At 49.7% G+C, this 11,856-nt stretch overlaps 1 protein-coding gene across 1 annotated transcript; it reads right to left on the reverse strand.

Annotated features, from left to right (window-relative positions):
• Tex45 (testis expressed 45) lies at positions 1-11,499 on the reverse strand. Its single transcript, XM_051162951.1, has 8 exons — positions 10,944-11,499; positions 4,892-4,995; positions 4,699-4,799; positions 2,423-2,535; positions 2,222-2,331; positions 1,747-1,948; positions 589-674; positions 1-228 (listed from the first exon to the last, which is right to left on the reverse strand). Exons 1-8 carry the CDS (start codon positions 11,497-11,499, stop codon positions 1-3), a joined length of 1,500 nt encoding a protein of 499 aa, XP_051018908.1.
• Between the last annotated feature and the right edge of the window lie 357 nt (positions 11,500-11,856).

Raw genomic sequence — 11,856 nt, forward strand, 5'->3', positions numbered from 1 at the left:
TTATTGCTGGCTCAGGCAAGGATACATAGGGAGCTGGGGACCCTGAGGGTCTACTTTCTCACCCCAGCAGCCAAAGTAAGTGGGCGTGCCTAGGGGCACATGGCTCTCCTGTCTGTTACTTAGCTTCTGTACTACCCGGCCCTGGTACTTGAGAGGAAACTGGTCTTGATATTCGGTGGAGAAGAAGCGCTGTCCTCCCAGTGGGGGCTCTATGTGGCTGTATTTGCACTGTGAAGTTAAAGTAAGCAGTTTGCCAGAGATCCTTAGGGTTGCGGACTCACCCTGGCCACCTCTAGACCCACTCAGGGGAGGGCACGAAGGACGAGAAGAGACCCCTGGGGCCCACATGGTAGAAGAAGAGAACTACAAGTTGTCCTCTGACCATATGTGTATACACACACACACACACACACACACACACACACACACACACACCATGGCATGTGTATGTCCATTCATATATATATGCCCATGAATGCCTGAAATTTACTCTGTAGACCAGACTGTCCTTGAACTCACAGATACCTATGGGGTTAACACTAGTTTGAGGGTGCTTATGAGGGGATGCATCCATTCCCACCGGCTCACCTTCTGTAACAATTCTTCAGTGATGTAGGCTCGAACTAGTCCATGCGGCTTCATCATCCTTTGGTGGGTGGTTAAAAAGTCTAATTCTGAGATTTGGGTTTGGGGAAATTTGGGGAGCAGAGGAAATGAATCAGAGATATGAGGAACTAAGGGTGGAAGCACTGATTTTGAGCTGAGACTGAGGATGGCGTGAAGCATGGGAGGGGGGCAGATCAAATGAGCCTGAAGGGTGGGCGGGGCCGGGGAAGGAACTGTGCTGTGCCAGAGGACTGACAGAGGAGGAGGAGGAGGAGGAGGGCTAGAGATGGAGGAGGGAGAATAAGGAAGGGGGAGGAGCCTTGGCCAGACCAGAGGGCTGGAGTTTCACAAGGGGTGGTATCAATAGCCTTGGTGATGGGAGTTGTCTTTCAAGGTCAGTTCAAGGTAGGTGGTGGGAGGCACTTTGGGGGCCAGAACTTTGGGAATGGGGCGGGGTTTTAGGAAGGAGAGGAACTTGGGGATGTGGGTGAGGCTTCCAGGGAGCCCGTGCTTGGAAATTGTAGCGGAGTCTTCAGAAATAGGAAGGTCTTTGGAAATGGAGTGAGGCTTTCACTTACAAGTAGGGTTTCTAGGTCTAAGAAGCTCGTGTTTGGTGGCTCGTGACTTTAATTTTTGGATCTCTGAGTTTGAGGCTTGGTGTGTGTGGGGGGGGCTTAGTACTGGTACCCTGCTTTCAGAAGGGTGGGGCATTAAGAATGAGGTGCTGTTTTCATCAATGGACAGGCCTTCCAGGGAAAAAAAGCAACTCTTTAGAGTTGGAGGAGGGGCTGGAGAGATGGCTCAGTGGTTAAGAGCACTGTCTGCTCTTCTAGAGGTCATGAGTTCAATTCCCAGCAACCACATGGTGGCTCACAACCATCTATAATGTGATCTGATGTCCTCCTCTGACTGCAGATATACATGCAGGCAGAGCTCTGTATACATAGTAAATAAATAAATAAATAAATAAATCTTAAAAAAAAATAGAGTTGGAGGAGATGGGGTGCAGGGCAGCCTTCAAGGAGGGACAGGTTTTTCTGAACGAGGAGACTTTCCGTGATGGGCAGAGCTTCCAGGAACTAGGGCAGATCTCTGGGGGGTGGGGCAGGGCTCTCAAAGACAGGTAGGTGTCACACTCACCACCTGTGCCTTCTGGGAAGTTACTCTGCCAAACAGAAGGGTTGTGGGCCCTTTGTATTGGGGTGGCAGCCGGTGGGCAGTAGTCAGAGGCCATGGAGGTTTGGAAGAATTCTCCGAGCAGCTTTGAGTCTCCCAAGGTCACGTGATCCTTGAGTTTTTCATGGAGCACATTTCGTCTTGAAGGCTGAGTCACAGGAGGTGGCTGCAGAAGTACAGGACTTCTAGGTATGTCCAGCCTAGAGGCTCCAGCCCGGAAAGTCCTTCTGTGCCGTGTGGATAGCTCCCACCCCCTGGGTTCCACATTGGCTTCAATGGTTGAGTTATGTTGTATTTACAGACAGAACCGTTGAGGCTGATGTTGGTGTATGTCCAACCCAGGTCTACATTGAAATCCACCTCTTATTCTGCCTTTGAGAGCCCTTCTGTCTGATGAGAGCACGCTGCCACCCTTTCCCGCTTTCTGCTGAAAGCTGACCTCACCGTAGAAGAACTTTGTGGAGGTAACAAGGCTGCCTGGGCCAGGGCACCAGTTTCCTTTCAGGATGTGCGAATCCGGTGTCTTATCGTGATGAAGAACAAAAGGATCTGCCAGGGAGAGGGCGTGTCAGGGTTAAGCAACAGAGTCCGAGTTGCAAAGGGAACCAGGGGCCAGCGTGCACACGCAGTAGGCTCTTACCTGGCTCCACGGGGTAGAAGTGGTCATTCATGGTGGTCCTGTCATGGAACAGGCGGTCTCCAGGACTAATGCTCACCTTGTGGATGTGGGCTGCAGTCTGGAACTTGTCATACCTCAGACAAGATAAGTTAGGATCAAGGTAGGTACTCAGAACTTTCAGGAAAGGTGATAGGGCCAGGTGACCTATGGCTGAGTCTGGGGTGCATGAATAATCATTTGTATACATTTTTTGAAATGTAGCCCTGGCTGGCCTGGAACTCCCAGAGATCCACCTATCTCTGCCTCAGAGCTGTGTTGGTTAGTTTGGTCAACTCAGCACAAATTAGCACCAACTGGAAAGAGACACCCTCAGCTGAGGAATTGTTTCCCATTAGGTTGGCCTGTGGTGCCTGTCTGTGGGGCACTTTCCTCATTAATGATTGATGTGGAAAGGCATGGGCCCCTGTGGGTGGTGCCACGCCCGGGCTGTGACCCTGGGTTGTATTGGAAAGCGGGCAGAGTGAGCACTGGGGAACTAGCCAGTAAGCAGCATTTCTCTGTAGTCTCTGCTACAGTTCCTGCCTCTAGGTTTCTTCTTGAGTTCCCTTGACTTCCCCCTCAGTGACGGAATGTAACCAATAAACCAAACCAACACTTTCCTCCCAAAGTTGCTTCTGGCCTTGGTGTTTATCAAAGCCACAGAAACCCAAATAGGACAGGAGTTCCAGAATTAAAGGCACATGCCACTATACCCAGCCCTTTTTTTTTTTTTTTTAAATTTCATGTGTACGTGTTTGCCTGCATACATTTAAGTATACCACATGTATTCCTGGTGCTTACGGAAGCCAGATGAGGGTGTCAGATCTCCTAGAACTGGGGTTACAAATAATTGTGACTCACCGTGTGGGTACTAGAAACCAAACTTGGGTCCTCTGCAAGAGCAACAAGTACACTTACCTGATGAGCTACCCCTCTAGGTCTTTTTATTTTGAGACAGGGTCTCACTATGTGGTCTTGGCTAGCCCAGAACTATGTAGACCAGGTTAGCCTCAACTTCACAGTGAAGTGCTGTTCTCTGCCTCCCAAGTGCATTCACCACCACATCCAGCTCCCCCTTTTAAAAAGTTTTATTGGCTGGGTGGTCGTGGCGGTGTATGTTTTTAGTCTCAGCACTTAGGAGGCAGTGGCAGGTGGATCTCTGTGAGCCCAAGGCCAGTTTGGGCTATACAGAGAAACCATAAAAACCACACAAAAGTTTTTTTATTTTTTCTGTGTATGAGTATTTTGCCTGCATGTGTATCTGTGCACCACATTCATGCCTGGTGCCTGAGGAGACAAGAGAAAGGTGTTCAAATTTCTTGGAACTGGAGTTACAAACAGTTGTGAGCTGCCACGTGGGTGCTAGGAAACCAACCTTGGGTACTCTGCAACAGCATCCAGTGATTTCACTAATGAACAGCCCCCCCATTTGTTTTTTAAAATATTTTTTATTCTTATTTTGTATGTCTGTGTGTATGTGCCCCATATATGTGGGTGCTGGCAGATGCTAGAAGAGCGTGTTGGATCTCCTGAAACTCAAGGTACAGGCTGTTGTGAGCCACCACACGGATGCTGAGAACTACACTCTGGTCCTCTACAAGAGCATCAGGTGCTCTTAACTGTGGAACATCTCTCTTTCTCTTTATTTTGGCATGTGTGCTAGTATATGGTTGTGTATATACAGGGTGTGTGCAAGTGTTAGCGTCTCTCTCTCTCTCTGTCTGTCGTGTGTGTGTGTGTGTGTGTGTGTGTGTGTGTGTGTGTGTGTGTATACTTGCCTGTGTTTGTTCCATGGTGCACACATGGAGGTCAGAGGAGTGCTTGTGGAAATCAGCTCCCTCCTTCCACAATGTGGCTCCAGGGGACTGAACTCAGGCTTGGTGGCAAGCACCTCTAACCACTGAGCCATCTCATTGGCCCGCTCCTTACCCCTTTTGAGATAGAGTCTCACTAAACCTGAAGCTAGGCTGGCAGCTGACAAGCCCCAGTGATCTCCCTGTCTGTGTGCACCATATCACAGGGATGACAGGCACATGGTCACAGCCAGTCTTGTAGGTAGGTGCTGAGGACTTGAACTCAGGTCCTCATGCATGTGCAGTGAGCCATTTCACATGCTGAGCCATCTCCCTAGCCTCAGGTAATGTGGCACTGAAGTGGAGCTTGGGATGGACATTGCCAAGGCAAGTGGAAGTTCCAAAGCCCCAAGTGGTGCACATGCTGCTGAAAGCGAACTGAAGGGAGGCAGCGGCCTTTTTTACCTGTGTGGGGACAGCGCCTGAGGTGTGTAGGTCTGTTTCACGAGTGAGCACAGGGGGCTGTAGCCAGTCTTGCAGTTTCCTAGGTTTATACTGGAAGAGGCCTGCAGGCAAAAGAGGATGGAAAGGTCAGAACAACCCGTGCTACCGTGGCTGCCCCGAGCTTCCAGCAGAACCAAATGCTACCTCGATTTACCCTTTTACACATCAAGGCGGGTGGGCCTGGGAGGGCCTGAAAGTGTTTCTTGTAGGAGGTGCCTTCCTGTCCTTTGTAGTTCCACTTCAGGGTGTTGGGGCCACCTAAGGAAGAAAAATTCAGAGGAGAGTGGAAGAGAATGGGGTTGACTTTCTGCACCCTTAAAACCACCTGGGATTCTATCCACAGGAAGGGAAGTAGGCAGCCCTGATTATTCTAGATCGGTAGTGGATGTAAACATGTTTCTGTTCTGATCCCAAGTGTGGGATGTGAAACAGACTTGTGTGAGGATGTGCAGTTTCGTCTACTGGAAATAGACTTGTGAGAGAACACATGATGTTCGTCCACTAGAAGAGGAACTGCCTCTTGCAGGGGCATGATCTTTGCCAGCTGATCAACATCTGGGTATGGACTCTGAATAAGCCCAAAACAAGAGGCTGAGCTTTTTGGTCTTGGCATCATTTCCTACTGGTTGGCTGTTTATGGCTCTCCTTCAAGATGCTCCTAGAGAGAGCCATTCCAGCAAATGCTTTGAGGTTCTGGGTTCTGGCTGCTGCAGTTTGCAGTCCCCTTTGCTGAACTGCTGTGCTGGTTTGCTGTTTGATGAGTCTGCTGGAATCCTGCCAACTCCGCCAGTGGAATTGCTCCAAGGAACTGGTCTAAAAAGGTCTACTGTTCCCATTAATCTTTTCTCTCTTGACCCTGCCTGCAGGGTTTGACTAAAACTCAGGAGGAGATTCACCTGTTGGAATGCAAGACACAAAGAAGGAGAGCAAGTCTGAAGTATTGATCAAGCTCTCAAACTTTATTAGCAGGCAGCAGATTTTATAAATCAGAAGGCAGGGAAGTATATTGCTATAGCAACCCAGCTGCAGGCTTTCCTCAAAACATGGGGAATTCTAGGCAGGGTCATAATGTCCTGCCACACAGGGTATCTTGCTCAGTCTTTGTCTAGTCTAACTGCTAAACCATAACAGGGTTGCTCCATCTCTATCTGTCTTTAGTCGAATGGCTAACCCACAACAGGGTCAGCTAGTTTCTGGTGAAAGGCAAGCTCTGGGAAAAACAGAGACTTAAAGGTGCAGGCTTTGACAAGATAGCTGAACATTGGCCATATGGCCTATTGTCCCCAACACTCTCTCTTATCTAGGGTAGGTGAGTTGGAAGGGGAGGGCGGAATAAGCATTAAAGAACCCTAAATAAAGTAGTTTTAAAAGTTCAACACCTGGGGCTGGAGAGATGGCTCAGTGGTTAAGAGCACTGCCTGCTCTTCCAATGGTTCTGAGTTCTACTCCCAGCAACTACATAGTGCCTCACAACCATCTATAAATAATCTGATGCTCTCTTCTGGCCTGTGGATAGAACACTTTATACATAATAATAAATCTTAAAAAAAAAAAAAAAGTTCAACACCTACAGGTGGCACCCAATGTGGCTCGGACATAATGGGTAACAACTTCTAATGCTGTAGAGGAAACTACAGGGTTTTGTTGTTGTTGTTGTTTTGTTTTTTTTTGCTTTTTTGAGACAGGGTTTCTCTCTGTAGCCTTGACTGTCCTGGAGTCACTTTGTAGATCAGGCTGGCCTCAAACTCACAGTGATCTGCCTGCCTCTGCCTCCCGAGTGCTGGGATTAAAGACGTGCGCCACCATCGCCTGGCTGAAACTACAGGTTTTGAAGATAGAAAGATACTGTTTCGGGGTATCAGCAAATGGCAGCTCTGATGCAGGGTTCTTTCCTGCCTTGTAACCAGAGGGAAATTTTTATTGTTGTTGTTGTTTTTGCTTTGTCTTCTTTTTGCATTCCATTTTTAAAAAGATCAGAAGACAAAGGTCCTGAGTTCAAGTCCTGGCAACTACATGGTGGCTCGTAACCATCTAAATGAGATCTGGTGCCCTCTTCTGGCCTGCTGGCTCACATGCAGGTAGAATACTGTATAAATAATAAGGAAATGGTTTTTAAAAAAAGATTGGAAGAAAGACTGATGAGATAGGAAAACTGAAAGTGTCACTAAATTCTATAGTTCTGGAACAAATTTCAGAGTTGGCAACAACAAGACAGTTTACAGGATGGGATGGAAGCACTTGGGAAGCCAATAGTGCCACTGATTAAAGGAGAGAAAAAAAAAGGGGGGGGGGAGTTCTCTGCTCTTGCTGCCCCGCCCTGCTCCATGTGCCAGGTGCTCAGAGCCTATGGAACGGGGAGCCAGGCAGGCCAAAAAGGGTTGCAGAAGAACAGGAAGCTCCGTAGGCTAAAAGGGCTTTGGAGGCCAATGCGCCACTAGAAGAGTTTTTTAGGGCAGCTACACAGACATCATCAGCATTTCCAGTCTTGTGCAACGTAGATGGATGCAAACAAATAAGTAAATAAAGGAGGAAGACAGGATGTTGAGATGGTTTGGTGAGTAACAGTGCTTGCCTCCAAGCCTGACGAGCGTGGCTTAGGTCCCTGATTTCACGTGGTAAACAGAAGTGACTCCTGCAAGCTGTTCTCTGACCTCCACACTCATACCCTGGGATTGCACACATACATATAAACACACACACACACACACACACACACACACACACACACACACACACGTGTAAGAAAAAAGAAGAACTACCAAGAATTGAGACAGGTGCCTAGGCCAAGTTCATTTCGCCCTTCCCTTTCCATGCCTCCCTCTCCCTCTCCCCCGGGACAGGGTCTCATGTAGCTCAGGCTGGCCAGGACAGGGTCTCATGTAGCACAGGCTGGCCTCACCCTTTTCACACAGCAGAAGAGGGCCTTGAATTCCCGCTGCTTCTGCTTCAGCCTCCCTCAACAGTGTACCGGTACACCCAGGCGCCTACATTCTTTCTTCTATATCCTGTTTTGTTTCAGGGTGACACTGTGTGTCGGCACATTGTTGTAACCATTGCCATAGCTGCTTAGGAACTCTCAGTTCTCAGCCTTCTGAGCGCTGGGGTCTTAGGCCCGGCTTAGGCTGAATTGGGCTTGTAGTCTCTCACCCATTTTACACCCTTTAGGCTCAGAGACTTGGTGTGGCAGCTGGACAGTGGCAGGTCACTTATCTACCATGTCTGAAACCCTAAGTTGGGTCCCCAAGCAGGAAAAAATAAAAAAATAAAAAAGAGAAGGTTGGGGAGACTCGGTAAAGCACCCGCCTCACAATCATGAAGACCTAGGTTTCCGTCTCCAGAATTCACATTATTAAAAAGTTGCTAACAGTGGCACGGGTTTGCCATCCCAGCACTGGGGAGGCAGATGCCAGGACCTTGCTGGCCAGTCAGTGCGGCCAGACAAGAAAGCTCCAGGCCAGTGGCAGACCCTGAGTAACAAACTGAGAAGCTGGTTCTGGGAAGCCAGGCCTCCTCCTATTTTTAGACCTAAGCATGTATGTTTTAGAGTATTCTCTAAGGCTCTTTGTCCAAGGACGGGCTGTCACCCCTAAGTCAGTGACAAAAAGGTGGCGGGGGGGGGGGCGGGGGCGGGGGTGGGAGATAGCAAAACAGCCCAAGAAGGAAACTTGAGAATATGCTTGACAAGAGCTAGAAGGCGAACCGTTTCCAACAGACATTACTATTGCTCATCCCACGATGCAAAAGCCCCTGCTGTGGGAAAGAGAGGCCTGGTGAGCTCAGTCACCTGCCGCAACTTCCCTTGTCTCTGTGTCTCTCTCTCTCTCTCTCTCTGTCTCTCTGTCTCTCTGTAGACCAGGCTGTCCTAGAACTCACAGGGATCCATTTGCCTCTGCCTCCTGAGTGCTGGGATGAAAGGTGTGTGCGACCATGATGTCATCTGGATGCCATTTGCACCTGCTTTCATTTGTTCTTCTGTGGGGAAGCCTCACCTGAGAAGACACTGCTATGCCTGGGACTGTCTCCATCCCTACCTCATTGAGCTATTCCCGGTGGGCTCTGCTGGATGCTTTGAGGACCCAGAAAGAGAATGTTTTAGTAGATTAGGCTAGTTAGTACTGTCTGTCTTCAGGTGGTTTTTTGTGGTTTTGTTTTTGTTTTTTCTTCTTCTTCCTGTTATTTTGGCTTGCTATATACTAATATTCTCACTAATTCAAAACCAAAAGAATGGCTGTCCTAGCTCATTCTCTCCGCTCACAAAACGTCCTGTTTTAAAACAAAAGCTGGAAGGTGCCTGAGCTCTGCTACCCAAGCTTGTCCTCTAACTTACACAATTGCACCCAGACACACACAAAAGAAGAAATTAGAAACATACAATCCAAAAGCCCAACTCAAAGGGGGATCCTTTTACTGACAGTAACTGCAATTGCGCTGCAGTCGTTGACGGAAAAATTCCCAAAAATCTAGGGCCGTGTACAGGACCAGTCCAGTACCGTACCACTGAGCTACATCCCTAACTCTGTTTTGTGAATCTTACTAAGTCACCCAGGCTAGGCTTGAACTCATGCTGTAGCCAAGGCTGGTCTTGAACTTCTGTCTCAGCCTCTGAAGTGCCAAGATTACTGGCATGCACAACTTTTTGTTATTTGTGTGTGTGTGTGTTGGGGGGGTTGAGGTGGGATCTTTTTGTTATTTGTGTGTGGGGGGGGTTGGGGTGGGATGGGGGGTGGGGGTGGAGGGTGGGGGGCTTGGGGGTAGGATGAGGTGGGCTTTGTGAGATATGGAGGGGTCTGAGAACTTGCAGAAACCAGTGCTCTTCTACCATGTGGAATCCAAAGATTGAACTCAGGTCATCAGACTTGGCTGCGAGCACCCTTTCCCAGTGTGTCTCACAGTTCCTGGAGCCCACATTTTCCTGATATGTGGAGCCGGCTGAGTCTTTTGTGGGGGCCGTGCAGCACCCTGCATGGTAGGATCTGGAGAGTGAGCCAAAAATTTGCAGCAATCCCCTTCCCTCAGCTCCTGAGTGCTGGGAGTACAGGTGTGAGCCACTGTGCTTAGCACACAGTGGGGTGTGTGTGTGTGTGTGTGTGTGTGTGTGTGTGTGAGAGAGAGAGAGAGAGAGAGAGAGAGAGAGAGAGAGAGAGAGAGAGAGAGAGAAAGAGAGAGAGAGAGAGAATGTGCATGTTTGTGGAGGCCAGAGGTCCATGTCCGGTGTCATCTTCAATTGTTCTCTGACTGGCCAGCAAACGGACGGGGAGGTGGGAGATCCTCCTGTCTCTTTCTCCCAAGCATGTGTTGCCCTGCCTTGCTCTAACACAGGCATTAGGGAGTGGAACTTGGTTTCTTAGATTTGCACAGCAATCAGCGTACTGACTGAGTCATCTCCCCAGCCTTGTTTTATTTGATCTTATTTTTGAGACAGGGTCCCAGGCTGGTCTTGAACTCACTATGTAGCTGAACGCCTGATCCTCCTGCGTCCGCGTCCCTACTGCTGGGATGATTGGTATTGGCCATCATACTTAGTGAATACAGAGCTGGGGTCGCATACCACGGATCCATGCATGCACAGTAAAATAAATACTGCTAAGAACTACATGCTATGTAAAGTAAATATTACAAATGCTAAGTACCCAGGGGTCCCGCTCAAACTAAGGCACCAGCCAAGGACAATACAGGCGGTAAACTTTAAACCCCTACCCAGATCTAGCCAATGGTCAGAACATTCTCCACAGTTGAGTGGAGAGTGGGATATGACTTTCTCACGTACTCTGGTGCCTCATATTTGACCATGTCCCCTGGAGGGGGAGACCTGATGGCACTCAGAGGAAGGACAGCAGGTTACCAAGAAGGGACTTGATACCCTATGAGCATATACAGGGGGAGGTAATCCCCCTCAGGAACAGTCATAGGGGAGGGGAGTAAGGGGAAAATGGGAGGGAGGGAAGAATGGGAGGATACAAGGGATGGGATAACCATTGAGATGTAACAAGAATAAATTAATAAAAAAAAATGCTAAGTAAATATTACCAACTGAGCCACAACTTCAGCCCTGTTTTAGCAGCAGCATCTTTGGTTGGCAACTAGAAGCACTTTCCTCTCTGTGCTGACAAGTGGCCATTTATGGTGGGGGGGGGGCGTGAGGGGAGAGGACTTGTGGGGCCTCCTCGAGTGCCCTTCAGTGCAACATGGCCAGGGCACGCGCTCACCCAGGTGGCTGCAGGGCGCCCGGGGCTGAGGGGCGGCGGCGTGTGGCGGATAGTGTGCCTTGTATGAAGTGGACGGGATGCGCAACTGTTGCCTGTCGCCTGAGGGCATCGAGTCTCGGTCGAAGTTGAGGCGTGCGCCACGGATGTCCACGCGGTCGCTCGGCGGCAGCTCCGGCCAGCCATAGTCAGCTTGAGCGGTGGACAGGTTGAGGACCGGACGCCTATCCGCGTGCACGTGCAGGTTGCTGATCTGCATGGCTCGCGTGCGCTCCTCTGTGCTCTTCCTCAGCTCATCCGCCGACTGCGGGTTGTCCAGCGGCACCGAGAACGCACGGTGCATCTCGGATTGGTGCGTCTGGGTAGCCCAGCGTGCTTCCCTTTGTAAGACTGAGGATTGCCACGGTGAAGCGGGGGGCTCGGCTGGGGTGATGAAGGAATGGGCCGGGAAGTCTCTGTGCGTTGTGCATTGCATAGTGCCGTCATGCAGCCGCGGATCGGGACCCAGAGCGAAGTGTGAGGCTTTGAGGAATTCCATGGGTGTAGGGCACACCGGCATCTTGAGGTCTGGGTGCCACCTGCGGGGAGGAGGGGCGAAGACAAAGGCCAGAGCTGGTGACAAACGTCTCAGCTACCCCAGTACAGTGCTGCCTTTCAGTCCTTGGCCTGACCCCAGAAAGAGGAAAGAGACATTCTCTTTCTCTCACTGTGTGTAGAGGGCATTGTGGTACTGTGTCTGTTCATTTTAGCTAGAGCCCTTTTAGAAAGGAAACCTCAGATGAGAAACCGCTCCTACCAGATTGGCCTGAGGGACATATTCTTCATTGAATGTTGACATGGGAGGGTCCAACCCACTGAGAGTGGTGACACCGCTGCGCTGGTGGTCCTGGGTTTTATAAGGCAGCAGGCTAAGCCG

Source organism: Acomys russatus, chromosome 19 (genome assembly GCF_903995435.1).
Source record: "Acomys russatus chromosome 19, mAcoRus1.1, whole genome shotgun sequence".
Taxonomy (NCBI): domain Eukaryota; kingdom Metazoa; phylum Chordata; class Mammalia; order Rodentia; family Muridae; genus Acomys; species Acomys russatus.